Below are 25,544 nucleotides of genomic sequence, written 5' to 3'. Positions count from 1 at the left end.
ATCTTCCAGCGTGGTCGACCTTGCACCAGCTTACAAGACCTTGGAGTCTAAAAGGGAGTCTTGCTGAGGATGCTGGGAGAGAAGTGTCGACCAGGCGGTCATTTTGAGGGCGCACAGGCGGAATAGAAACATCCTCTGAATTCAGTGGTTATTAAACAGTTGCCTATTTCAAGTGAACGCGTCTCACAAGCAAAGTGGAGTAAGATAAAGGGAGTGGCGGGAGAGCGAGAGAGAGATGAAGAAATCAATGAGAGAAGGATGTCCAGACATGATGGATCATAATGAGCGCTCATTATCACTCTGGTACTGTCTTACGCTATAATACGTCTTCTCTCTTTTTCACAGATATGTGCTAGACCGACTCTTATCGAAATCATAGAAACAGATAAGAGCACCAGACAGAACACTGGAGGGTGTGTGTGTGTTTTTGTGTGTGTGTGTGGGGGGGCATCGTCAACATTTGATTGAAGACAACCCCTGGCACATTCAATTAAAAAAAAAAAGAAGAAGCTGTAACTGATGTCTCCATTGCACCTCAGTCTGTCTGGTGTAAAAGTTTGTCAGTTAGCTTAGCATCAGCTGTAGCCGCTAACACATGTAGCATTGTTAAGCTAAGTCCTGCCCCGGGCAAACCAGGTTACACTGAGTTGACATTTTCACAGCAAACAGTATGAAATGATGAATGAGCAAGTTCATGAGAACAGAAATATATGATTAGTAATGTCAACAAAAAAAACACGACAAGAGGCATGTTGGACCAGTTTCATGTCAGAACAGGACATTCAGTCCAGCTGCTGTTAGACAGAAAATGTTTTCTGAGACATTAAAAAAGCTGTAAAACTGATAAAGAAACATTCTTTTATGTCATTAGAAAATTTTAAAGAGTTTGTCTGTGTGATATGTGTCTCACGGGGCAGGGCAGTTGGCGCATCTGTGTTATGATAATACTCGCAATCCAAAGGTCATTTGTAGCGCTAATGCTACTTTTGCTATCATAAGGGTCATCCAAGGTCACACTCTCACTCCCTCTCTCTCTTTTTTTTTTAACTCGCGCATTCATGTTGCTTGGTCATCATGACCTGAGCTGCGCTGGTGCAGGGATCTGATACAGCGCGTTGCAGTGTTGCAGTTGCTGAAAGTGCACATGCTGTTCTGGGAAAAGGGATTTCTCTTCACAGGGTGTGGCGAGTTACCCTGCTCCTATGATAAGAGCAGAATGGGCCCCCGGGGAGCCAAATCATGTAAATTCCCCCAGCACTCCATGTACAATAGAGACACCGAAAATAGAAAGGCCTGGCAACAAAACTCAGAACAAAACAGAAAATAAATCATGATCTCGACTGCGTTTGAGTGTAAAAGTGAAGCGGGTTATGGTAGCAGGAGCTATGCTGGAGCACCGTCTTATTCAGGATGCATTAGTAAAACAAAAAATGTTGAGAGTGATTAGTTTAGCCTGTGATGTCTCGTCCTCTCGCAGCAGGCAGGTCAGCCTTGTCTTCGCTCCTCCCCTTGCTCTCACCTGGCGCTCGGCCCAGAATGTTGCTGCAACTCTGTACTCCAGCTCTCATTGGTCCTCCCTCTCGCACCGATTCGCAAGAGGGGAAATGACTAACCTATTCTCCCTCATGCCCTGCCTCAACTTCCACATTTTCTTTCACTCTCTTCCCTCCTTTTACCTTTAAAACACAATTGCAACGACCGGCTTCGCTGCACTCGACTGTAAGTGATACAGGATTTGATCGGATTTTCCTGCATTGAAGTGGTGGAAAGTTTTGAATGGGTGCTTTGTGCACTTCTGTGTGTGTGTGTGTGTGTGTGTGTGTGTGTGTGTGTGTGTGTGTGTGTGTGTGTGTGTGGCGTGATGAGCATGTGTGTGTGCGCACCATGTGTGTTTAGAGCCCAGGGCGGGTGAAAGTTGTATTTGTCTAGCTGAAAGAAACTGCATTTTTAACATTTTTACATATTCTTCATTCCCACAGTTGCGTAGTTGTGCAGTAGCACGACTTTTAAGAATGCAGACAATCAGAAGATAAACTAGAGTGAAAAATAAACTTTAAAGTTCTTTTTTTATGACGTGTATCAACAAACTAAATTTTGTCTCTCTCTCTCTCCCCGCAGAGGAAGTGCCTTCGCTGACGTCTGCTGCAGCTTTGACCTGCTTCTACCGCTGAAGCTCCATCTTCTCCCCCTGCCTCGCTCGCTTGCTGCCATAGTAACAAGGACAGCGACAACAGCCTGTGCCCCCCCACCCCCACCCCCGTCCACTATCATCACCATCCACTCCTTCCAGCCGGCTCCAGCTCTCTACACCAGACGGCCAAGCTGCCCGCCGCCAGCTGACCAGCCATACCACAAGGCCCACACACATGCACACACACCTTGCCTTTAACCTTCGCCTTGACCCTCTAAGCCTCCACGCAGCCCTCAGTGTCCTTAACCTTCCTGTAGCAGGCTACACCCTGACTGTCACCTTTGTTGCCTGCTTCACCGCGTCTAACCGGAGGGCTCTCGGTTCATCTGTTCACCATCTTGGCTTTTTGTAGACGAGGTGGATCAGCGAGCAATAAACAGTGAGAGAGAGAGAAAGAAGAGCGGCATCTTAATTATTAGAGTCTCTCCTGGATACCATCAACTCCTCAGTGGTTAATTGATCAGGAAAATGACTCAATAACACTCACAGCTTAACACCGTCCTGCATCATTTCACCCTGGACCAGGAGCCTTCTCAATCAATAGCAACTTTCTGTTTTTGAATGTTTCATTTCAGCTTGAGACTGTAACGACATCAAAAAACAAAACAAAACACAGGACGTGGATTAAAACACTAGAGGTACTTTATTCACGCTTAAAGCAATCTCAGCTGGGAGTTCCTTTTGCCAGCGTGTTGCCATGGCGATGAACCTAACACAGATCCGTGATACAAAGTGGCTGACACTGGAGGTATGTAGGGAGTTCCAGAGGGGCACATGCTCACGCTCGGACCAGGAGTGCAAGTTTGCTCATCCGGCCAAAAGCTGCCAGGTGGACAACGGCCGGGTCATCGCCTGCTTTGACTCGCTCAAGGTAAGAAAAGAGAAATGGAGAGCAGGAAGTCAGGAGGTCAAACAGAGACCAAGCACATGAGGTCTTGCAGACAGTTTGAGGGAATATTTAAAAACTGGAAATGGCAGTGGTTTACATCATGCTACAGCACACCATCTGGCCACAGCATGTGCTCTCTTTTGTCCCGCCTACTTCTGGTCAGGTGACTGGAACATGTGATCGAGAGGCGGGGAGAATTGAGGCTCTTTAGATTCAGGAAGCAGAAGTCAGGCATTGTAACACAGCACTGTGGAGCTGTCTTGGCTGAAGCCTTTATGTCGGCTGCTTTTCTATCAAACAGGAGCCATTTCTAGTCAGCTGCCTCGCTGACTGTAAACACACGTGCATGAGTACATCAGCACAGTTCTCTGGAAGTCATTAAGTCTGCTGCGAGAACAGGAAAACACAGATGAATAGCATGTGCACATGTACAAACTCATATAGATGCCCTCAGCACAACACGTCTGAACAGCCAGAGAGGAGCGAGGCGATAGCGTCATCGTATAGCTCTCGCTCAGTCAAACCACTTCCTGTGTGAGGCCTAGGGGCAGTTAGAGGGGTGCGTGCGTGTGTGTGTGTGTGTGTGTGTGTGTGTGTGTGTGTGTGTGTAGACTGAAGTGTGAGGGGCAGACTTTGGGCACCAGTCTTTTTTTTTCTTTTTTCACATTTTTAAGCAGCAACAGGAAATCAGACGCCTCCTTCTCTCCCTCATTCTCCGTATTTCACAATCTCTCATTTTATCGGATCTCTAGAGATGGGCGGAACTCAATCCAAAGTTTCCAACACTCACACACACACACACACACACACACACACACACACACAGGTTCAACTGTTGTTTCATCTGTTTGTATTCTGCCCCTGCAGACACTGGTGACTCGTGGTCATTGGCAGTGTGTGAGCAGGGCCGGGTTGGGATGAGGACAGTTTGTGTGAGTCCACTCACAGAACTGTGTTTATAGCCAGATGTGGACAGAGGAACATTGTCTGACTGGAGCTGAATGCTTCCCAAGTTTCCTGACAATGTGCTAACGCCTGTGCATTTGCGTAGTGTGTGTGTGTGTGTGTGTGTGTGTGTGTGTGTGTGTGTGTGTGTGTGTGTGTGTGTGTGTGTGTGTGTCAGATTAGAGGCTAAATTTAAAGGATTATTCTGGCGTGTAACATCTTGGCTCCTACTTTAAGGGGATTGGATTAAGACAACATGACAACACTGAGAGGCATTTGCGGTTTATTAAATAAAGTTCTATGTTATGGAGACAGAGCAAAGTGGTAACTTTCTGAAAAAGAAAAAATAAACGTGTCACACTCCATTCGGCTCCTTTTTGTAACGTTCTTTAATCGATTAAACAACATTGCATATGGAAACATTTTCTCTTTCTAAAGTCTGCATCAAGTGATCAGCCCCTAACGACAAACCCTCGGTGTAAATGACCTTCCCATGTAAATTGTTCTCTAAGTATGTTGTAATAATACAACAGTGACTTCATCATGACAGTTCTCTGAATAAGATCCATGTAAACAGAGCTTTCTAATGACCTGAACCTGAGGATGTTCGTAGAGACTTAGCAATAATCAAATGAGGATGAGGAGCAGTTGTGTAGACGCACACCTCAATCGCGCTGTGTCACAATTTAGCGTTATTAGCGAGACATCGCTCAAAAATAAAAACAAAAAAAAACACCACGATACAAACAAGACAGAAATGTTTCAGGTTACATTTTAGAAAAAATACTCAATGGATGTTATGAGGAAGTACGTCGTCAGTCATTAGCTGCACTCTGTTCCATAGCATTTAAGCTGGCATTTGAATGAAAGCAGCTCATTAATGGAAATAGCATCTTATTCAGAAATAACTAGAAAGCATATGGTAACAATCGTCAAAATCAACTGATACATTTTTGGCCCAAGATCCAGAATTCAATCAAGATGTTTCTGGAGGCTAAAAAGCACATGGACTCAAGAAATTAGATTTACTTCGTCTTTGACATGTCCACATAAATAAATAAATATATATACATAAGCACCCTTTAAAGATGAAAATCCCTTCATGGTCGACTCAGGCTCATTCTGGTGGAGGGTCGGGTGACCGGAAGTGGTGAGCAGTTTTAAAACGTGTAGGATAAAAACATGTTAGCACCGACGTTTTTCCAAACAACTCTGCGTGTCCAGGCTTTAGAACGCTCAGAATCCTTAAAACAAGCAGTTTAGAGGATTTCTAGAGTTTCTGTACAATTTTTTTTTTTTTTACAGTTTTAACGTTGGTCTCTGTTCACTTCAGTTGTCCTGGCGATGACTGCTACGCCTTGTCTTTTGAAACTCCTACTCTTCAATTGGCGTGAGAGTGTGTAGGTCATTTTCAGGGGAACTGTCTCTTTAAGGATTCACCACATTGAACCAAATCAACCGTTTCTGAAGTATCCTGCAACAAAAAGACCCACAGCTGTGATCACATTTACGCTTTGTTTTCAGATCCTGTTCCTGTTAACAGTTTTCAGATCGGTTTTCCGGTTTAGTTTTGTTCCACTTGGCTTATTGTAGTTTCTTCTGTCCAAAAGGATCCCAATCAGGCTCATCTGTGTTCAGCATCTAAGCGAGCATGCGCAGTGTTGTCATAACCAACAGAAAAATAGGACCCATGTTGTAAGAGACCACAATGTGACTCATTTTGATGCCCTTCATGTGGCTGTGTAACTGCCGCAGATGACATACAAATGTTCTGACTATCCGGACATGACCACGTGTAGACTTTCACTGGAAAAGCAGTGGAGCTACTGGAAAGGCGTAACTGGCAGATATACGGGAGTTTTTTTGTTTTTGGGTTTTTTTTTTGTGAAGGATCCGAGGGGCCTATTTTAGTAGTTTGGACTCATTTTCTGCAAGGCCTTGTGTATTAATGGAGATGGGTGACTTTTTTTAAACAGTTTGCCCCATTTTTTCCACTGGTAATGAAAAACAGAGCACGTCTCTAAAACCCACAGTGGAAACAGCAGGAGAGAGAGAGAGAGAGAGAGAGAGAGAGAAAAGAGAGGATGGAGGAAGTCAGAAAGCTGTTGATTCGTTAGTGGTGCGCAGACCCCAGAAGATCAACCGCAAACATGTCACCACACTGTTACACTACTCTTGTTTTGTAGACACACACTAAGAAGTCACGTGTGCCAATGAAACAGGTCACACAGGTTGGGTTTTTCTCAATGTGTTGCATGTAGCCACACACACACACATATATTTATGTATGTATTTATATATACACACCCTCTCTCGGGCACTTCTTTCTGCCTATGAGAGAGGATCGACCTTCTTCTGGAGAAGTGTATAATTAGAACAGGTCTCACATGATCACCAGTGCATAGCTGAGCAGGTCACACCCAAACCCAGCCATTTCCCCAACAGTCTCTCCCTCTCTCTCTGGCCTCCTTTTTACACACATGTTAAAGACACACGCACACAAGAACACATGGCAGTGAACAGGAGAGAATCTGAGACTAGAAAGAAGAGTTAAAACAGCAATTGTTCATGGGAAGATGTTCATGGTCGTAATCAGATGTGGATAACACACCCTGGAGCGAGACAATCAGTCAAGTTTTCATCTAGGCCACAGAAAACTGAGCTGTTAGTGTGTGTGTGTGTGTGTGCGTGTGTGTGTGCGTGTGTGTGGGCGCGTGCGCACGCGGCTGTGCATTGGCCTTACACTTGGCCTTAACCCCAGTGTGCGGCTCTGGCTGGCGTATCTAGTTGGTGCAGCACAGACGGCTCATCTACATCGGCGCAGGGGTAAATATTTGGAGAAGGATAATGGCCGCCTGGACGCCCTGATTTAAAGTCAGCTTTGTAACTTTGTCTATTAATGATTAACTTGTGAGCAGAAACTGATCCTGGTCGTGTGTATCTTTGCAGCTAAATATTTATACCTGCCGTAATATTCAGAGAATATCTTGTTTATGACTTGCAGGAGAGTTGAGGAAGTTGTAAGTGTTGCTAATTGCTATAAAAGTAAACTTAGGTTGTGAAAATATTCACTAAATAACTGCAACAGCACGGCTCCAAAGGACTCCTGTTTTTCATTTAATACAAGCCTATTCTAGTCCTCTTATCCTCTGTTACTTGTTTTCACTCCCTCCGCTTGCTTTCCCGCTCAGTCTGGTTTTTGCCTCATTTACCTCAGGCCACACCCATCCCTGGGTAGGATGGTTCACATTATCCTCTTCTAGCACACACACAGACACACACACATCCACATAGATCCATGTGGCGTGAGTTTGGGGGCTGAAATGACATCAATCATGACCTCCTATGAACCTGCTAACAGCAGCAGCAGCAGCGGGTCCTTGTTTACCCCGACAAGGCCGTCCCTGTCATAAAACCATGAAGCGCTATTAACCGTCTAGGGGTTGAATACACACACACACACACACACACACGCACACACACACTGCTTGTCTTTCTGCCAGCCTGACACACCTACTGTCATCATGTCTGAGAAAAAGAGGCCGAATGTGTGTGTTAGATCTGTGTTAGCGGTGCTGTTGCAGCAGGTTCCTTTGTGTTGCAACACTATTCTGAGCCAAGATTACATTCCTGCAGAGCAAAGGACGAGTAAATACCTTTATTTGTCTCTCACTCTACCTGTCTTTCCTCTCTTTCTGCTGACCATGTTTTGACGGCATATTTAGATTACGGTGGTTAGTTAAAACACACACATTCAGCATGTGGTTGTTGGCCAGACACACATACACACACACACACACACACGGGGTAAATATTAGCCGCGTTGCTAGTCGACAGCGTGTTTTTTTATGATTTTATAAACACACAATCTAGCCAGTGCCCCGGTTGTAAAGTTAACATGTCACGCTCCATGTGTGAGAGCATATGAGGTTGACTTGAGGGGCTAATGTTGTTTTGACACTTCTGTCACACACTACACTGCACATTAAAAGACACAGACACGCGCGCGCACACACACACACACACACACACAGCCACGTTTCGACAACAGTTGTCATTTTAGTGGCCGGTGATGAATTGCTGTAAACCAGAGCAAAATAACACAGTTTGGTGTGTTTGGAGTTTCTAATTTAGTTAAGTCTAGTCTCATATTAAACTTGTAACATGCCTGAATTAAATTGTTCAAAACCAAACAGACCAACGTCGGTATGTTTTGTCGTCGTGTACTTCCTCTCAAAGGTAGCCAGGGAAATCACTAAGATTACTTGGAGTAACTGTTTCATTCCCTTGTACAGCCTCTCCAAGAACATTGGATGCACTCATCATGTTATTTTTAGATTGTTTTGACCACAGATAATGGCGCTGACCTAGCACACCATGAGTGACCTCACCTAAATGTTACTTATCAAGCGAATGTGAGATTAGATAATGGTTACCTGAGGCTGCTTTATTACAGTTACATGACATAATGTGAATATGTCAGATTCATCAGCAGAGGTGGTGGCTGTTAAGTTTCTATTCCTGTATTTTGAGCGTTCTGTGGTTGTTGTTTTTTTCTGTTGTTGTTTTTTCCTTTTTAGAAATCGAGCCAATGCACAACGGGAGCAGGAAAACCCCCTTTTGCAAATAAGATCTAACGTTGCAAATCTTCGAGTCACGTGACCGAGCAGCTGTGTGTGCTGCTGGCGTCTTCCTGGATGCTCACAATCTTTGTCTTCATCTGCAGACAGCATGACCGCTACTAACTTGACATCGAAGAACATTTGTAACTTCTGCAAATTAAAATCAACTCAACTCCTCCTTCCTTTTCTTCATCATTCAACAGTAAACAGAGACGACCTCTTCCTCTTCAAATACTATGCTTTATGTTGTTGGGTTTTTTTTTTAAAGCCATGCGTTTCATTACTTATGCCACCATTTTCTGTCAGGAATATGCATGTTATTGCTGAGTTTTTTCGCTCTAAACCAGCTCATGGAAAAGCACCTCATTTGCATTGCTTGATTGCGATATTTGCAAAATTATATCCTCATACACTTGAGAGCTAAATGGAAACAACTCCCGAGGTACAGACTCACACGATTGAGAGAGACTTCTAGTGGCTGGAATTACCTACTGTGTATTTAAACTAATTGTGGTAGCAAAATTCCAATGGTATTACATATTAATATTTTCCTGAATGCTCACCTCATTAATATTCAGGAAAATGTCTCAGGGTGAACCTGATGGGGGAAGAAATCTTTTGTGGTAAACTATCTGGTCTGCTGAGCTTATTTGATATAAACACACTACTTGGATATGGTCAAAATAGATTAGTGACACACACACACGAGCGGGCACAGATGGGTGTGTGTGGAATCCACATTCGTCATAGACGCGTGATCGTCATGGTACCTGCTCAGCTGGCAGGGGGCCAGCATGTGCTAGCCTGGAGACAACATTGAGTAGAAAAGGAAACAGGACACCTGTGTGAAGTGTTATAATGTGAATGGGAAGTAGACTAATGGGTGAAGGTTTTCATCACACCGGTGATCAGCGGGGGTTGATCCCAGCAGCGCCGCGCTAATCTCCAGTCAGCGCGCCGCACTGATGCTATAATTCAGATGGCCCAGGATCTGTGCTGGCTTCTGTCCTCTGCAGTCGACGCATGACTCCTCCATCCCTAATTGGATTTTTAATGGGAAATCTGTGGGCGCATCCGCGATGAATACCTCCTTTAAGTTAACAAGGCCAGGACTCAGCCATCCATAAGACTTTTTTCAGTGTGTGTGTGAGCGTGAGCTCAGTCGTCTCTGTGGCAGATTAAAATAAGCTGAGTCACATAAGAGGGGGTTTTGTTAAAGTGAGCATGGTCTCTTACACCTCTCTCTCTCTCTCTCTCTCTCTCTCTCTCTCTCTCTCTCTCTCTCTCTCTCCTGGTGTTGACGGGTCTGTTCTTAAGTCTTAGACACTTTTATGTTGGAAGGATTTATGTTTGGACTGGTCTATTCCTGGCCTCCACACACCCACACACACACACTCTCACACACACACACACTCACACACACACACACACACACACACACACACACACACACACACAATAATCTAAACGTAAACTGAGACATTCTTCGCCTGCTCTTTCTGTGGTGTGTACATCCTTGTCACATCAGTACGGCTGCGCGTTTTGTCAACAACAGCCTTGTCTTTTCTTCTCAGTGTCAGCCGACCCTGTCCCTCCATCACACTGGCTCCCTTCACAACACCACTGATACAATGATTTCTTCTCTTTCTTCCTTTCTCTCTCACTCTCTCCCTCGTTCTCTCACTCTTTTCCCCTCGTTCTCAACATACACATCACAGTTTGTTTGCTTCACCAGTTTAATATGGACACATCAGAGCACCGAGGACAGTCCACACTCAGAGAATTAGTTTTAAAGTATTTGAAGTAATTTAGTTTAGCTTCTTTTTTTTTAACTGACATTCTTATAAATTGAATTATGTGTATTTATGCATTTCAGATTTGAATATTTACTCAATAAAGGGGTGGGGCTTATAGTTCAAAATTCAAGCTGTAACGCGAAAATCAACAGGTACTGCAGTGACATCAGTAAATCTTTGAGGAGGAGTTTATTTCAGTGTTTATTCGCTTAAATATGCAGATTTCCAGAGCGTTCATTTATGTTTCATGGAACCTTTACGTACTGTGACTCACTTTTACAGCAAGTTCTTTTTTTTTTAATATGTAGGTTTTTGTTTTGTTTTTTGTTTTTTGGTGCAAAGGCATAGTTCTCACCTTTTGAATGCCAACAGTTATGGTTGGCCACATCCTGCAGACATAAGCATGCAACCATTCCTGTCATCAGCACTCACAGCTCCACTGCAGCCTGAATTTTGGGGAAAGATACACAGCAAAACAAGAATGACATTTAAAATACACGAATTTCCATTTTACCCAACCGCACTGCCTTAAAAACTTCAAGCTCTATTTTCTTGCCAGTGTGGTAAAGCAAAGACAGTATTTATGATGTTTTTCTTCAGTGCTAATCTAGTTCTGTGCTAGTTTCCTGGATCCAAACAGACTTCTTTTTTTTAACAGGGGTGGAAATGTATCTGAGGTTGTATTTATGCTGATTAAACATGTCAGGGAAATGTTGCTGTTAACTTTGGCTCAAGACCCCCCCACCCGTATCATAGAGGCAGGTTCATTATCAGCCCTTGAGTTTTGCAGGAAAGTCGAAGCAGCGCAGTCGTGCATCTTAATATTTCACACGGTGAAACCAGAATGTTCAGGGGTGCAAAGGGGTTGCGTAATCTCAGCGACGTTTCCTAATTACATCCATTAATCTCCATCCCTGACTCTCTCTTTCATGTGGTTTTTTTTTCAATAACTTTCACATGCCAGCAGTCACAGATCCAGATAGTCAACCCAGCCATTACCCTCCCACCAGACAGGTGCGAGTGGCGCTCCGGGGCACTGCTACATCTTTAGCTCACTTTACTCAACACCTTTTCTAGCCGGCCCTCCCTCTCGCCTGCTGTTAGTTCTGTCAGTCAGGTTTACCCTACACCTCATCGTTCCACTGCTGCCGAACATCAAAGATGGATGCCAGAAGCTAAACAACGGCGATATGCCCGCTGGGGATATTTGTGACAGAATGGCAATTAGGAAAAACCATGTTGAAAGCTGTCCGTCTCCTGTTATTTTGCTTGATTGCCTTCTGTGCAATGGTATTTGTTTTTACCCCCCCCCCCCCCGCGAGTACCTTCTTCGTCTGGACCTGTCAAAGCTGCAGCACAAGTCTCAATTACCCCCTCCTTGTGTTTGATTCACTGTTGATGATTCCTGTCTGACTCTTCATCCTTACAAATGATCCTACCTGCCTCTCGGTCACCCAGGATCCATCGCGTTTCCTTCTTGTCGAGCTGAAACAGTTGCACCACCCGACATCTCCCTGATTGGATGAAATCCACTGACGGTCTGCTGGATTCTCTGTTTACTGCACCGTCAAATCATTTCTCGCTCATCCAGGCGGCAGCGACGATGAATATTGCTTTATATATTGCAGTAGCGCTGTCATCAATAACAAACCGTGCCTACTGGCACAGTTATACACAATCAGAGCAGTAACCATTTAAGTATTTTAAGTGTTATGTTAATGTGTCAGTACTTGACCTTTCCTCATACTGGCTGACTGGAGATGTTCTGCTAACACTTTTTCATTCCATTCATTCAGTCCAACACATTTGTCCTGATTCCCACATAAATGCTAAAGGAAACACTGAGCAATGTAAGAGAGGAGAGACGGGACAAGGCAGATATTTTTCAGTATCAGTTGTGTATTAGTATCAGTTGTGTATGGTATTCAGTATCAGTTGTGTTTTGTATTCATTATCAGTTTTGTATTGTATTCAGTACCAGTTGTGTATCGTATTCAGTATCAGTTGTGTATCGTATTCAGTACCAGTTGTGTATCGTATTCAGTACCAGTTGTGTATCGTATTCAATATCAGTTGTGTATCAGTATCAGTTGTGTATTGAATTAATTATCAGTTGTGTATTGTATTCAGTACCAGTTGTGTATCGTATTCAGTACCAGTTGTGTATCGTATTCAGTACCAGTTGTGTATCGTATTCAATATCAGTTGTGTATCAGTATCAGTTGTGTATTAGTATCAGTTGTGTATTAGTATCAGTTGTGTATCGTATTCAGTACCAGTTGTGTATCAGTATCAGTTGTGTATTAGTATCAGTTGTGTATCGTATTCAGTATGAGTCGTGTATCATAGCAGTTGTGTATCGTATTCAGTGTCAGTTGTGTATCAGTATCAGTTGTGTATTAGTATCAGTTGTGTATCGTATTCAGTATTAGTTGTGAATCGTATCAATTGTGTATCGTATTCAGTATCAGTTGTGTATCAGTATCAGTTGTGTATCAGTATCAGTTGTGCATCAGTGTCAGTTGTGTATTAGTATTAGTTGTGTATCGTATTAAGTATTAGTTGTGTATCAGTATCAGTTGTGTATCAGAATCAGTTGTTCATCAGTATCAGTTGTGTATCGTATTAAGTATTAGTTGTGCATCAATATCAGTTGTGTATCGTATCAGTTGTTTATTAGTATCAGTTGTGTATCGTATAAAGTATTTGTTGTGTATCAGTATCAGTTTTGTATCGTATCAGTTGTGCATCAGTATCAGTTGTGTATCAGTATCAGTTGTGTATCATGTTAAGTATTAGTTGTGTATCAGTATCAGTTGTGTATTAGTATCAGTTGTGTATGGTATTCAGTATGAGATGTGTATCATAGCAGTTGTGTATGGTATTCAGTATCAGTTGTGTATCAGTATGAATTGTGCATCAATATCAGTTGTGCATCAGTATCAGTTGTGTATCAGTATCAGTTGTGTATCGTATCAGTTGTGTATCAGTATCAGTTGTATATCAGTATCAGTTGTGCATCAGTATCAGTTGTGTATCAGTATCAGTTGTGCATCAGTATCAGTTGTGTATTAGTATTAGTTGTGTATCGTATTAAGTATTAGTTGTGTATCAGTATCAATTGTGTATCAGAATCAGTTGTTCATCAGTATCAGTTGTGTATCGTATTAAGTATTAGTTGTGCATCAATATCAGTTGTGTATCAGTATCAGTTGTGTATTAGTATCAGTTGTGTATTAGTATCAGTTGTGTATCGTATTCAGTAGCAGTTGTGTATCAGTATCAGTTGTGTATTAGTATCAGTTGTGTATCGTATTCAGTATGAGTCGTGTATCATAGCAGTTGTGTATCGTATTCAGTATCAGTTGTGTATCAGTATCAGTTGTGTATTAGTATCAGTTGTGTATTAGTATCAGTTGTGTATCGTATTCAGTATTAGTTGTGTATCGTATCAATTGTGTATCGTATTCAGTATCAGTTGTGTATCAGTATCAGTTGTGTATCAGTATCAGTTGTGCATCAGTATCAGTTGTGTATTAGTATTAGTTGTGTATCGTATTAAGTATTAGTTGTGTATCAGTATCAGTTGTGTATCAGAATCAGTTGTTCATCAGTATCAGTTGTGTATCGTATTAAGTATTAGTTGTGCATCAATATCAGTTGTGTATCAGTATCATTTGTGTATCAGTATCAGTTGTGTATCGTATCAGTTGTTTATTAGTATCAGTTGTGTATCGTATAAAGTATTTGTTGTGTATCAGTATCAGTTTTGTATCGTATCAGTTGTGCATCAGTATCAGTTGTGCATCAGTATCAGTTGTGTATCAGTATCAGTTGTGTATCGTATCAGTTGTGCATCAGTATCAGTTGTGCATCAATATTAGTTGTGTATCAGTATCAGTTGTGTATTAGTATCAGTTATGTATGGTATTCAGTATGAGTTGTGTATCATAGCAGTTGTGTATGGTATTCAGTATCAGTTGTGTATCAGTATCAGTTGTGTATTGTATTCAGTATCAGTTGTGTATCAGTATCAGTTGTGTATCATGTTAAGTATTAGTTGTGTATCAGCATCAGTTGTGCATCAGTATCAGTTGTGTATCAGTATCAGTTGTGTATCATGTTAAGTATTAGTTGTGTATCAGTATCAGTTGTGTATTAGTATCAGTTGTGTATGGTATTCAGTATGAGATGTGTATCATAGCAGTTGTGTATGGTATTCAGTATCAGTTGTGTATCAGTATCAGTTGTGCATCAATATCAGTTGTGCATCAGTATCAGTTGTGTATCAGTATCAGTTTTTGTTTCGTATCAGTTGTGTATCAGTATCAGTTGTATATCAGTATCAGTTGTGTATCAGTATCAGTTGTATATCAGTATCAGTTGTGCATCAGTATCAGTTGTGTATCAGTATCAGTTGTGCATCAGTATCAGTTGTGTATTAGTATTAGTTGTGTATCGTATTCAGTACCAGTTGTGTATCAGTATCAGTTGTGTATTAGTATCAGTTGTGTATCGTATTCAGTATGAGTCGTGTATCATAGCAGTTGTGTATCGTATTCAGTGTCAGTTGTGTATCAGTATCAGTTGTGTATTAGTATCAGTTGTGTATCGTATTCAGTATTAGTTGTGAATCGTATCAATTGTGTATCGTATTCAGTATCAGTTGTGTATCAGTATCAGTTGTGTATCAGTATCAGTTGTGCATCAGTGTCAGTTGTGTATTAGTATTAGTTGTGTATCGTATTAAGTATTAGTTGTGTATCAGTATCAGTTGTGTATCAGAATCAGTTGTTCATCAGTATCAGTTGTGTATCGTATTAAGTATTAGTTGTGCATCAATATCAGTTGTGTATCGTATCAGTTGTTTATTAGTATCAGTTGTGTATCGTATAAAGTATTTGTTGTGTATCAGTATCAGTTTTGTATCGTATCAGTTGTGCATCAGTATCAGTTGTGTATCAGTATCAGTTGTGTATCATGTTAAGTATTAGTTGTGTATCAGTATCAGTTGTGTATTAGTATCAGTTGTGTATGGTATTCAGTATGAGATGTGTATCATAGCAGTTGTGTATGGTATTCAGTATCAGTTGTGTATCAGTATGAATTGTGCATCAATATCAGTTGTGCATCAGTATCAGTTGTGTATCAGTATCAGTTGTGTATCGTATCAGTTGTGTATCAGTATCAGTTGTATATCAGTATCAGTTGTGCATCAGTATCAGTTGTGTATCAGTATCAGTTGTGCATCAGTATCAGTTGTGTATTAGTATTAGTTGTGTATCGTATTAAGTATTAGTTGTGTATCAGTATCAATTGTGTATCAGAATCAGTTGTTCATCAGTATCAGTTGTGTATCGTATTAAGTATTAGTTGTGCATCAATATCAGTTGTGTATCAGTATCAGTTGTGTATTAGTATCAGTTGTGTATTAGTATCAGTTGTGTATCGTATTCAGTAGCAGTTGTGTATCAGTATCAGTTGTGTATTAGTATCAGTTGTGTATCGTATTCAGTATGAGTCGTGTATCATAGCAGTTGTGTATCGTATTCAGTATCAGTTGTGTATCAGTATCAGTTGTGTATTAGTATCAGTTGTGTATTAGTATCAGTTGTGTATCGTATTCAGTATTAGTTGTGTATCGTATCAATTGTGTATCGTATTCAGTATCAGTTGTGTATCAGTATCAGTTGTGTATCAGTATCAGTTGTGCATCAGTATCAGTTGTGTATTAGTATTAGTTGTGTATCGTATTAAGTATTAGTTGTGTATCAGTATCAGTTGTGTATCAGAATCAGTTGTTCATCAGTATCAGTTGTGTATCGTATTAAGTATTAGTTGTGCATCAATATCAGTTGTGTATCAGTATCATTTGTGTATCAGTATCAGTTGTGTATCGTATCAGTTGTTTATTAGTATCAGTTGTGTATCGTATAAAGTATTTGTTGTGTATCAGTATCAGTTTTGTATCGTATCAGTTGTGCATCAGTATCAGTTGTGCATCAGTATCAGTTGTGTATCAGTATCAGTTGTGTATCGTATCAGTTGTGCATCAGTATCAGTTGTGCATCAATATTAGTTGTGTATCAGTATCAGTTGTGTATTAGTATCAGTTATGTATGGTATTCAGTATGAGTTGTGTATCATAGCAGTTGTGTATGGTATTCAGTATCAGTTGTGTATCAGTATCAGTTGTGTATTGTATTCAGTATCAGTTGTGTATCAGTATCAGTTGTGTATCATGTTAAGTATTAGTTGTGTATCAGCATCAGTTGTGCATCAGTATCAGTTGTGTATCAGTATCAGTTGTGTATCATGTTAAGTATTAGTTGTGTATCAGTATCAGTTGTGTATTAGTATCAGTTGTGTATGGTATTCAGTATGAGATGTGTATCATAGCAGTTGTGTATGGTATTCAGTATCAGTTGTGTATCAGTATCAGTTGTGCATCAATATCAGTTGTGCATCAGTATCAGTTGTGTATCAGTATCAGTTTTTGTTTCGTATCAGTTGTGTATCAGTATCAGTTGTATATCAGTATCAGTTGTGTATCAGTATCAGTTGTATATCAGTATCAGTTGTGCATCAGTATCAGTTGTGTATCAGTATCAGTTGTGCATCAGTATCAGTTGTGTATTAGTATTAGTTGTGTATCGTATTAAGTATTAGTTGTGTATCAGTATCAGTTGTGTATCAGAATCAGTTGTTCATCAGTATCAGTTGTGTATCGTATTAAGTATTAGTTGTGCATCAATATCAGTTGTGTATCAGTATCAGTTGTGTATCAGTATCAGTTGTGTATCGTATCAGTTGTGTATCAGTATCAGTTGTTTATTAGTATCAGTTGTGTATCGTATAAAGTATTTGTTGTGTATCAGTATCAGTTTTGTATCGTATCAGTTGTGCATCAGTATCAGTTGTGCATCAGTATTAGTTGTGTATCAGTATCAGTTGTGTATCGTATCAGTTGTGCATCAGTATCAGTTGTGCATCAGTATTAGTTGTGTATCAGTATCAGTTGTGTATCGTATCAGTTGTGCATCAATATTAGTTGTGTATCAGTATCAGTTTTGTATCGTATCAGTTGTGCATCAGTATCAGTTGTGCATCAGTATTAGTTGTGTATCAGTATCAGTTGTGTATCGTATCAGTTGTGCATCAATATCAGTTGTGCATCAATATTAGTTGTGTATCAGTATCAGTTGTGTATCAGTATCAGTTGTGTATCGTATCAGTTGTGCATCAATATCAGTTGTGCATCAGTATCAGTTATGTATCAGTATCAGTTGTGTATCATGTTAAGTATTAGTTGTGTATCAGTATCAGTTGTGTATTAGTATCGGTTGTGTATGGTATTCAGTATGAGTTGTGTATCATAGCAGTTGTGTATGGTATTCAGTATCAGTTGTGTGTCAGTATCAGTTGTGTATTGTATTCAGTATCAGTTGTGTATCAGTATCAGTTGTGTATCATGTTAAGTATTAGTTGTGTATCAGCATCAGTTGTGCATCAGTATTAGTTGTGTATCAGTATCAGTTGTTTATTAGTATCAGTTGTGCATCAGTATTAGTTGTGCATCAGTATCAGTTGTTTATTAGTATCAGTTGTGTATCGTATTAAGTATTAGTTGTGTATCAGTATCAATTGTGTGTCATATTAAGTATTAGTTGTGTATCAGTATTAGTTGTGTATCAGTATCAGTTGTGTATCAGTATCAGCTGTGTATCAGTATCAGTTGTGTGTCGTAATAAGTATTAGTTGTGTATCAGTGTTAGTTGTGTATCAGTATCAGTTGTGTATCAGTATGAGTTGTGCATCAGTATCAGTTGTGTATCAGTATCAGTTGTGTATCAGTATCAGTTGTGTATCGTATTAAGTATTAGTTGTGAATCAGTATTAGTTGTGTATCAGTATCAGTTGTGCATCAGTATCAGTTGTGCATCAGTATCAGTTGTGTATCGTATTAAGTATTAGTTGTGCATCAGTATCAGTTGTGTATCGTATTAAGTATTAGTTGTGCATCAGTATCAGTTGTGTATCAGTATCAGTTGTGTATCGTATCAGTTGTGCATCAATATCAGTTGTGCATCAGTATCAGTTGTGTATCAGTATCAGTTGTGTATCAGTATCAGTTGTGTATCGTATCAGTTGTGCATCAATATCAGTTGTGCATCAGTATCAGTTGTGTATCAGTATCAGTTGTGTATCAGTGTCAGTTGTGTATCAGTATCAGTTGTGCATCAGTATCAGTTTGTATCGTATTCAGTATCAGTTGTGTATCGTATCAGTTGTGCATCAATATCAGTTGTGTATCAGTATTAGTTGTGTATCATTATCAGTTGTGTATCAGAATCAGTTGTGCATCAATATCAGTTGTGCATCAGTATCAGTTGTGTATCAGTATCAGTTGTGTATCAGTATTAGTTGTGTATCAGTAACAGTTGTGTATCAGTATCAGTTGTGCATCAATATCAGTTGTGCATCAGTATCAGTTGTGTATCAGTATCAGTTGTGTATCGTATCAGTTGTGTATCAGTATCAGTTGTGTATCAGTATCAGTTGTGTATCGTATTCAGTATCAGTTGTGTATCGTATCAGTTGTGTACCAGTTGTGTATCAGCCGTGTGTTGTATCAGTTGTGTATCAGCTGTTTAGTGTATCAGCTGTTTATTGTATCAGTTGTGTATCAGTTGTGTATCAGCTGTGTATTGTATCAGTTGTGTATCAGCTGTTTATTGTATCAGTTGTGCATCAGCTGTGTATTGTATCACTTGTGTGCCAGTTGTGTACCAGTTGCGTATCAGCCGTGTATTGTATCAGTTGTGTACCAGTTGTGTATCAGCTGTGTATGGTACCAGTTGTGTATTGTATCAGCTGTGTATTGTATCAGTTTTGTATCAGTTGTTTATCAGCTGTTTATTGTATCAGTTGTGTACCAGTTGTGTATCAGCTGTGTATGGTACCAGTTGTGTATCAGCTGTGTATTGTATCAGTTGTGTACCAGTTGTGTACCAGTTGCGTATCAGCCGTGTATTGTATCAGTTGTGTACCAGTTGTGTATCAGCTGTGTATGGTACCAGTTGTGTATTGTATCAGTTGTGTATTCTATCAGTTGTGTATCAGTTGTGTATCAGCTTTGTATTGTACCAGTTGTGTATCAGCTGTGTATTGTATCAGTTGTGTACCCGTCGTGTACCAGTTGCGTATCAGCTGTGTATTGTATCAGTTGTGTACCCGTTGTGTACCAGTTGCGTATCAGCTGTGTATTGTATCAGTTGTGTACCAGTTGTGTATCAGCTGTGTATGGTACCAGTTGTGTATTGTATCAGCTGTGTATTGTATCAGTTGTGCATCAATTGTGTATTAGCTGTTTATTGTATCAGTTGTGTATCAGCTGTGTATTGTACCAGTCGTGTATCAGCTGTGTATTGTATCAGTTGTGTATCAGTTGTGTATCAGCTGTTTATTGTATCAGTTGTGTCTCAGTTGTGTATCAGCTGTTTATTGTATCACTTGTGTATCAGTTGTGTATCAGCTGTGTATTGTATCAGTTGTGTATCAGTTGTGTATCAGCTGTTTATTGTGTCAGTTGTGTATCAGTTGTGTATCAGCTGTTTATTGTATCGCTTGTGTACCAGTCGTGTATCAGCTGTGTATTGTATCAGTTGTGTACCAGTTGCGTATCAGCCGTGTATTGTATCAGTTGTGTACCAGTTGTGTATCAGCTGTGTATTGTACCAGTTGTGTATCAGCTGTATATTGTATCAGTTGTGTACCAGTCGTGTATCAGCTGTGTATTGTATCAGTTGTGTACCAGTTGTGTATCAGCTGTGTATTGTACCAGTTGTGTATCAGCTGTATATTGTATCAGTTGTGTACCAGTCGTGTATCAGCTGTGTATTGTATCAGTTGTGTACCAGTTGCGTATCAGCCGTGTATTGTACCAGTTGTGTACCAGTCGTGTATCAGCTGTGTATTGTACCAGTTGTGTATCAGCTGTATATTGTATCAGTTGTGTATCAGTTGTGTATCAGCTGTGTATTGTACCAGTTGTGTATCAGCTGTGTATTGTACCAGTTGTGTATCAGCTGTGTATTGTATCAGTTGTGTACCAGTTGTGTACCAGTTGCGTATCAGCCGTGTATTGTATTAGTTGCATATCAGCCGTGTATTGTATCAGTTGCGTATCAGCTGTGTATTGTATCAGTTGTTTACCAGTTGTGTACCAGTTGCGTATCAGCCGTGTATTGTATCAGTTGTGTACCAGTTGTGTATCAGCTGTGTATTGTACCAGTTGTGTATCAGCTGTGTATTGTATCAGTTGTGTACCAGTTGTGTACCAGTTGCGTATCAGCCGTGTATTGTATCAGTTGTGTACCAGTTGTGTATCAGCTGTGTATGGTACCAGTTGTGTATTGTATCAGCTGTGTATTGTATCAGTTTTGTATCAGTTGTGTATCAGCTGTTTATTGTATCAGTTGTGTATCAGTTGTGTATCAGCTGTGTATCAGCTGTTTATTGTATCAGTTGTGTATCAGTTGTGTATCAGCTGTGTACTGTACCAGTTGTGTATCAGCTGTGTATTGTACCAGTTGTGTATCAGCTGTGTATTGTATCAGTTGTGTACCAGTTGTGTACCAGTTGCGTATCAGCCGTGTATTGTATCAGTTGTGTATCAGCTGTGTATTGTATCAGTTGTTTACCAGTTGTGTACCAGTTGCGTATCAGCTGTGTATTGTATCAGTTGTGTACCAGTTGCGTATCAGCCGTGTATTGTATCAGTTGTGTACCTGTTGCGTGTCAGCCGTGTATTGTATCAGTTGTGTACCAGTTGTGTATCAGCTGTGTATTGTACCAGTTGTGTATCAGCTTTGTATTGTACCAGTTGTGTCTCAGTTGCGTATCAGCTGTGTATTGTATCAGTTGTGTGTCAGTTGCGTATCAGCTGTGTAATGTACCAGTTGTGTATCGGTTGTGTACCAGTTGTGTACCAGTTGTGAATCAGTTGTGTATTGTATCAGATTGGAGCGGCTGACGTGGAAGGGTGCCTCTGTAGACGTGACATGATGTCACACGCTGTGTTGTCCTCCACTGTTAGCATGTCCAGCCTTGCTGCTGCTCCCATCTCACTGACTCTGTAAACGATTGTTCTCCGTCACAAATGTGACGCTGGCCTCCTCCCGCCGACGTTAGGTATCAGTCGGTTCTTCTGTGTTGCTCTTAATCAGAAGTTGCAGTGGAAGCACAGCTCAAGTTCTTGCTGCCCTCAGGTCAGTTTCAGTCAGACCCTGCTGCTGTATATTTAAGGTGGTCATCGTTGTCTGGTGCAGACCAAAACAGCCAGTCCAGGACTCTAAAGCTGTCTCAGCTTTAGAGTCCATGTGGATCCCAGTGTTCCCAGTACCGGAGGGGCTAGAATAACTGTGTAGCTAAATAGTTGATGTTTTTTTGTGGATTAATCTGTATCACAGTCAGAACCACTTGACCTCTGGAAGGGATTTGGAGCTAGTTTGATGTCAGAGATTGGATGTCTGTTGCCACGGCTACTCTCAGTACATATGCTATTCATGGTATTGATACATAGTTAAGAAACTTGCAAAAGTGCTAATAAATGTCTCCTTTCGTGACTGTGGGTCATCGGTAAAACAAGCCTCGCAGCCTCAGGGTCAAATTGACGCTCCGTCCTCCATTGTCGGTTTTGTTCAGATTTTTCAGCTGAAGAATGAACATGAGTCTAAATCTTTTATCGCTAATAGAGAAAGAAAGAAAGGGTGAAAACATCCTGCTTTTGATGGTGCCAAGTCCACAAGGAGATCATCGCACACAGAAACAGGATTAGGCCAGTTGACAGTGGGATTAGAGTTGTGGATAGGATTACAGTCTTTGAGATCAGATTAGCATAATACATGCCAGATTGATTTGGTTAGCGCTGCAAATCAAATCATTCATCTGCCCCGTGGTTACAACTTCGCCACTGACGGAGGGGAGACTTTGTGTTTCTACTCATCTGAGGAGTAAAAAAAAAACAAAACAGAAGGTTTGGTTGGTGGGTTACAAAGAGGGGTGAAGAGGAAGTAAGGATCTAAAGTTATTTTGAAGTTTTAAGACGCGTCACCACGTTGCCACTGCTGCCAGTCTAGTCTGTAGAGAAGAGACCAGTTAGACTGGGTCTCTCTTGTACCCCTTTCACACTGAAAAACGCGTACGGGTTTTTGGACCCATGTTTGCTCGGCATTAGGGCACATTCAAGCTTCCAAAAACCCGGGTCTGAACTCCCTCTGTGATGGCTGCTTGCCTGTGTTTTTCTCCCTCATACGTCATCGCGCTGACGCCATCATTACACATAAACGTGCGGCGGAACACTGAGAGGTAAATAAAATCAGGATGCGACAGGAAGGTCGCGTGAAACCTGAGATGACGCAAGCCGAGCCGCTTAACTCCCGGGTCGCTTGGCGAGTCGGTCGACGCGGGTCGAAATGCCGAGTCGGTCTGACCCGCGTTTTTGGTGCAGTGTGAAAGGGGCTTTGGTGTCCCTCTGCATAATTTTGCCGCTTCGGCTTTTTATGATCACTTTCGCAAAAGTTGTGGGGCCGATTTTCACCAAACACGGTGGAGGCGTGTCGAATGAGCCGAGGAAGAATCAGTCAGTGTTTGGGGATTATTTGTCATAGCGCCACCTAGTGGATGAACATGATTCCTCTCAAAATTAGTCAAAAACACTTTACAAACTTAGTGACGTGCGACTGTGAAAACTGCTTTTTCTACAGAACAAGAACCTGCGCATGTTCTGACCTTGTCAAACTTCCCACATATGATGAGAGCGCTGGTCTGAAGAAATCTACCAGCTGATAGCGCCGCCTAGTGGTCACAGGAAGTAAGCCTGTTGTAACAAACGTGACTGACATCCAAGTTACACTTGATGTGCAGTTCCATAATTTATTTCCCAGAGTTTGTTCTCTTGCTTGACCTGGTGGATGCAGGATGTGCTATTCACACCGTAGTGAACACATTATTCTGCTCTTTTGAGCACAATCCAAATATTATCAGCCCCCCCCCCCCCCATTATTGAGGACTGTCTAATCCTCAGCTTGATGCATTTGTTTGAAATGATTTTAAATAAAACTTCATAATACGAAATGTTAAGAAATACCACATATCCTATCACATGTCACTGGATTGGTCGCTGTTCGTGTTGTGATTCAATTCAACGGCGGGCTTTGATCCTCAGCTGAGGAAAAGAGCTCACCTCAGCCATTTCACAAACAACAGAGTCGTTATTGACGCCTCGCTGCTGCCTGGACCTTGTGATTTCTGAGCTCTCTCTCTCTCTCTCTCTCTCTCTCTCTCTCTCTCTGTCCCTCTCCCTCTGTTGCTCGGGAGATGATTAAATGAACATTCTGAGGGCCGCCGTGCGTCTTCACACAGCGAGGCCTGGATGGCTTTCATAAAGTGCCGCTGTTCAAATCGATACCTGCGTGATGGCTGTGTTATTACTGATAATGAAACGTTCGGAACTAACCCTGTTAGCCCTCGCAGCAGAAGAAGCTGTACAGAAAATTGGCATAAATGAAGTCACATGAAAGTGTGTGTGTGGGTGTGGGTGGGTGGGAAAACCGATAGAGAGGGAGTGGAGGAGTGAGAGAGAAAAAAACAGCGAGGTCTAAGTTTGGATGGAGGGCTTCTGTGTACGTGACATCTGACCTGAGGCATTTCTGAGAAACAACACCCTCTCAAGTGTGAATAACTGCTGCTCTACCTTAACAGCTAACTCTCTCTGGCCACCCTTGTGTGTTTTTACTACTTTCCATTGCTCAGGATCCCCTTAACACTTTTCCTGAAACCTTGAAATCCACTCATATTTTCCCAAATATTACCCACAAGTGTACTGAATCTATCTGGCTCACCTTATCTCTCTGTGTGGTCTGTGTTGTAGCTGTACTCCCACCTATAATCCTTCTCTCTCTGTCATTGTTTGGGGGAGGGTGGTAATGCCTCACCGGGGGCATATTGGAACTATTATTATAGATTAACACTCCCTCCCTCTTCCTCATCTCCATAAGCCTCAGTGGTTACACATCAACTGCCTGACCACAAAGCTGCGCCGCAGGGATCACTGTGTACGATGAGTCCCTGCAGGGAGATATAGACGTAATCTAGAGGGGATGAGTGTGTGTTCCTGGACTGATAGAAAAATGCAATCCACAGCAAGAAACAAATCAAATAAGACCGGTGGGATCCTGAACGTCCACCTCACCCCTGTCAGGAATGTTGCCGCTAATAATAATCGAAAGGAAGAGGAAATGATTTGTCATTTATTGTATCAGGGTGGTGCTGTTTGTGAATTTTTAAGTTCTCGGTTATTTTGATACGTCATTCGTTAGATTCCACCTGCGTGTAGGGTGAAGGTAGAGTTCGTGCTGCGGTTGAGGGGCCAGTCGACAAAGACGCCAACCTGCAGGTCTGATCCTCTGAGTCTCTGCCGCTCGCCAACAGTACAAAGCCTCATTCACAGTGTGTGCGAGGAGAACAGGCTTTCATCTTTGCGTATGTTTAGATAGAAGTGACTGGAAATCAGGGCAGGGAGCAGAGTAGCGTCGCATCTCCATCACAACCTCCAGCCATCAAAGGTAGGAGGGAGAGCAGAGGGCATCACTGCAGGCAGGACACACGGAGGGGCCTCAGAGCACCGAGACAAGACTATTTTTAAGGGCCTTTTTCATTCAAACATCAGAGTTTATCAAATCAATTAAATGTTAATTGATCTGGCGGTGAAGTCCAGCTGTTGAGGAAACTTCCAAAATGGAATCAATCCTTCATCCTAAATTCTATCATCATCCACAACTACTGACAGATATTCTAACGCTGGTGATCACATGACGGCCTCGGCGGAAGTAAATGTTTCTGCTGCGTATTTTGTCTTTTTTCATTTGTATCTATGGAACTGTACATGAGGGCTGGGCAATTATTCGTACTTGAATATAAACTGAGATTAATGGAAATAATTAGAAAATGAAATGGGGCTGAACAGAATTGAAATTTTACTGAAAGCACAATGAGACCTTTGTTAAAAGTAAAAAGTCTGTAAAATAAAGGATTGTATC

At 41.4% G+C, this 25,544-nt stretch overlaps 1 protein-coding gene across 10 annotated transcripts in view; it reads left to right on the top strand.

Annotated features, from left to right (window-relative positions):
- Positions 1-25,544, top strand: part of mbnl1 (muscleblind-like splicing regulator 1) — a 47,916-nt gene that overhangs the window by 7,475 nt on the left and 14,897 nt on the right. For all 10 annotated transcript variants that reach the window (XM_086203557.1, XM_086203554.1, XM_086203560.1 and 7 more), the window contains exon 2: positions 2,119-3,062. In XM_086203557.1, coding sequence (XP_086059683.1) covers positions 2,889-3,062 — 174 coding nt within the window. In that variant the 5' untranslated portion in view covers positions 2,119-2,888. The remainder of the gene's footprint in view (positions 1-2,118; positions 3,063-25,544) is intronic.

The sequence above is a fragment of the Aulostomus chinensis genome, chromosome 5 (assembly GCF_037954235.1).
Source record: "Aulostomus chinensis isolate RoL2024-O1b breed Wild chromosome 5, RoL_Achi_v1.0, whole genome shotgun sequence".
NCBI lineage: Eukaryota > Metazoa > Chordata > Actinopteri > Syngnathiformes > Aulostomidae > Aulostomus > Aulostomus chinensis.
This window is presented reverse-complemented; position numbering and strand designations above follow the sequence as displayed.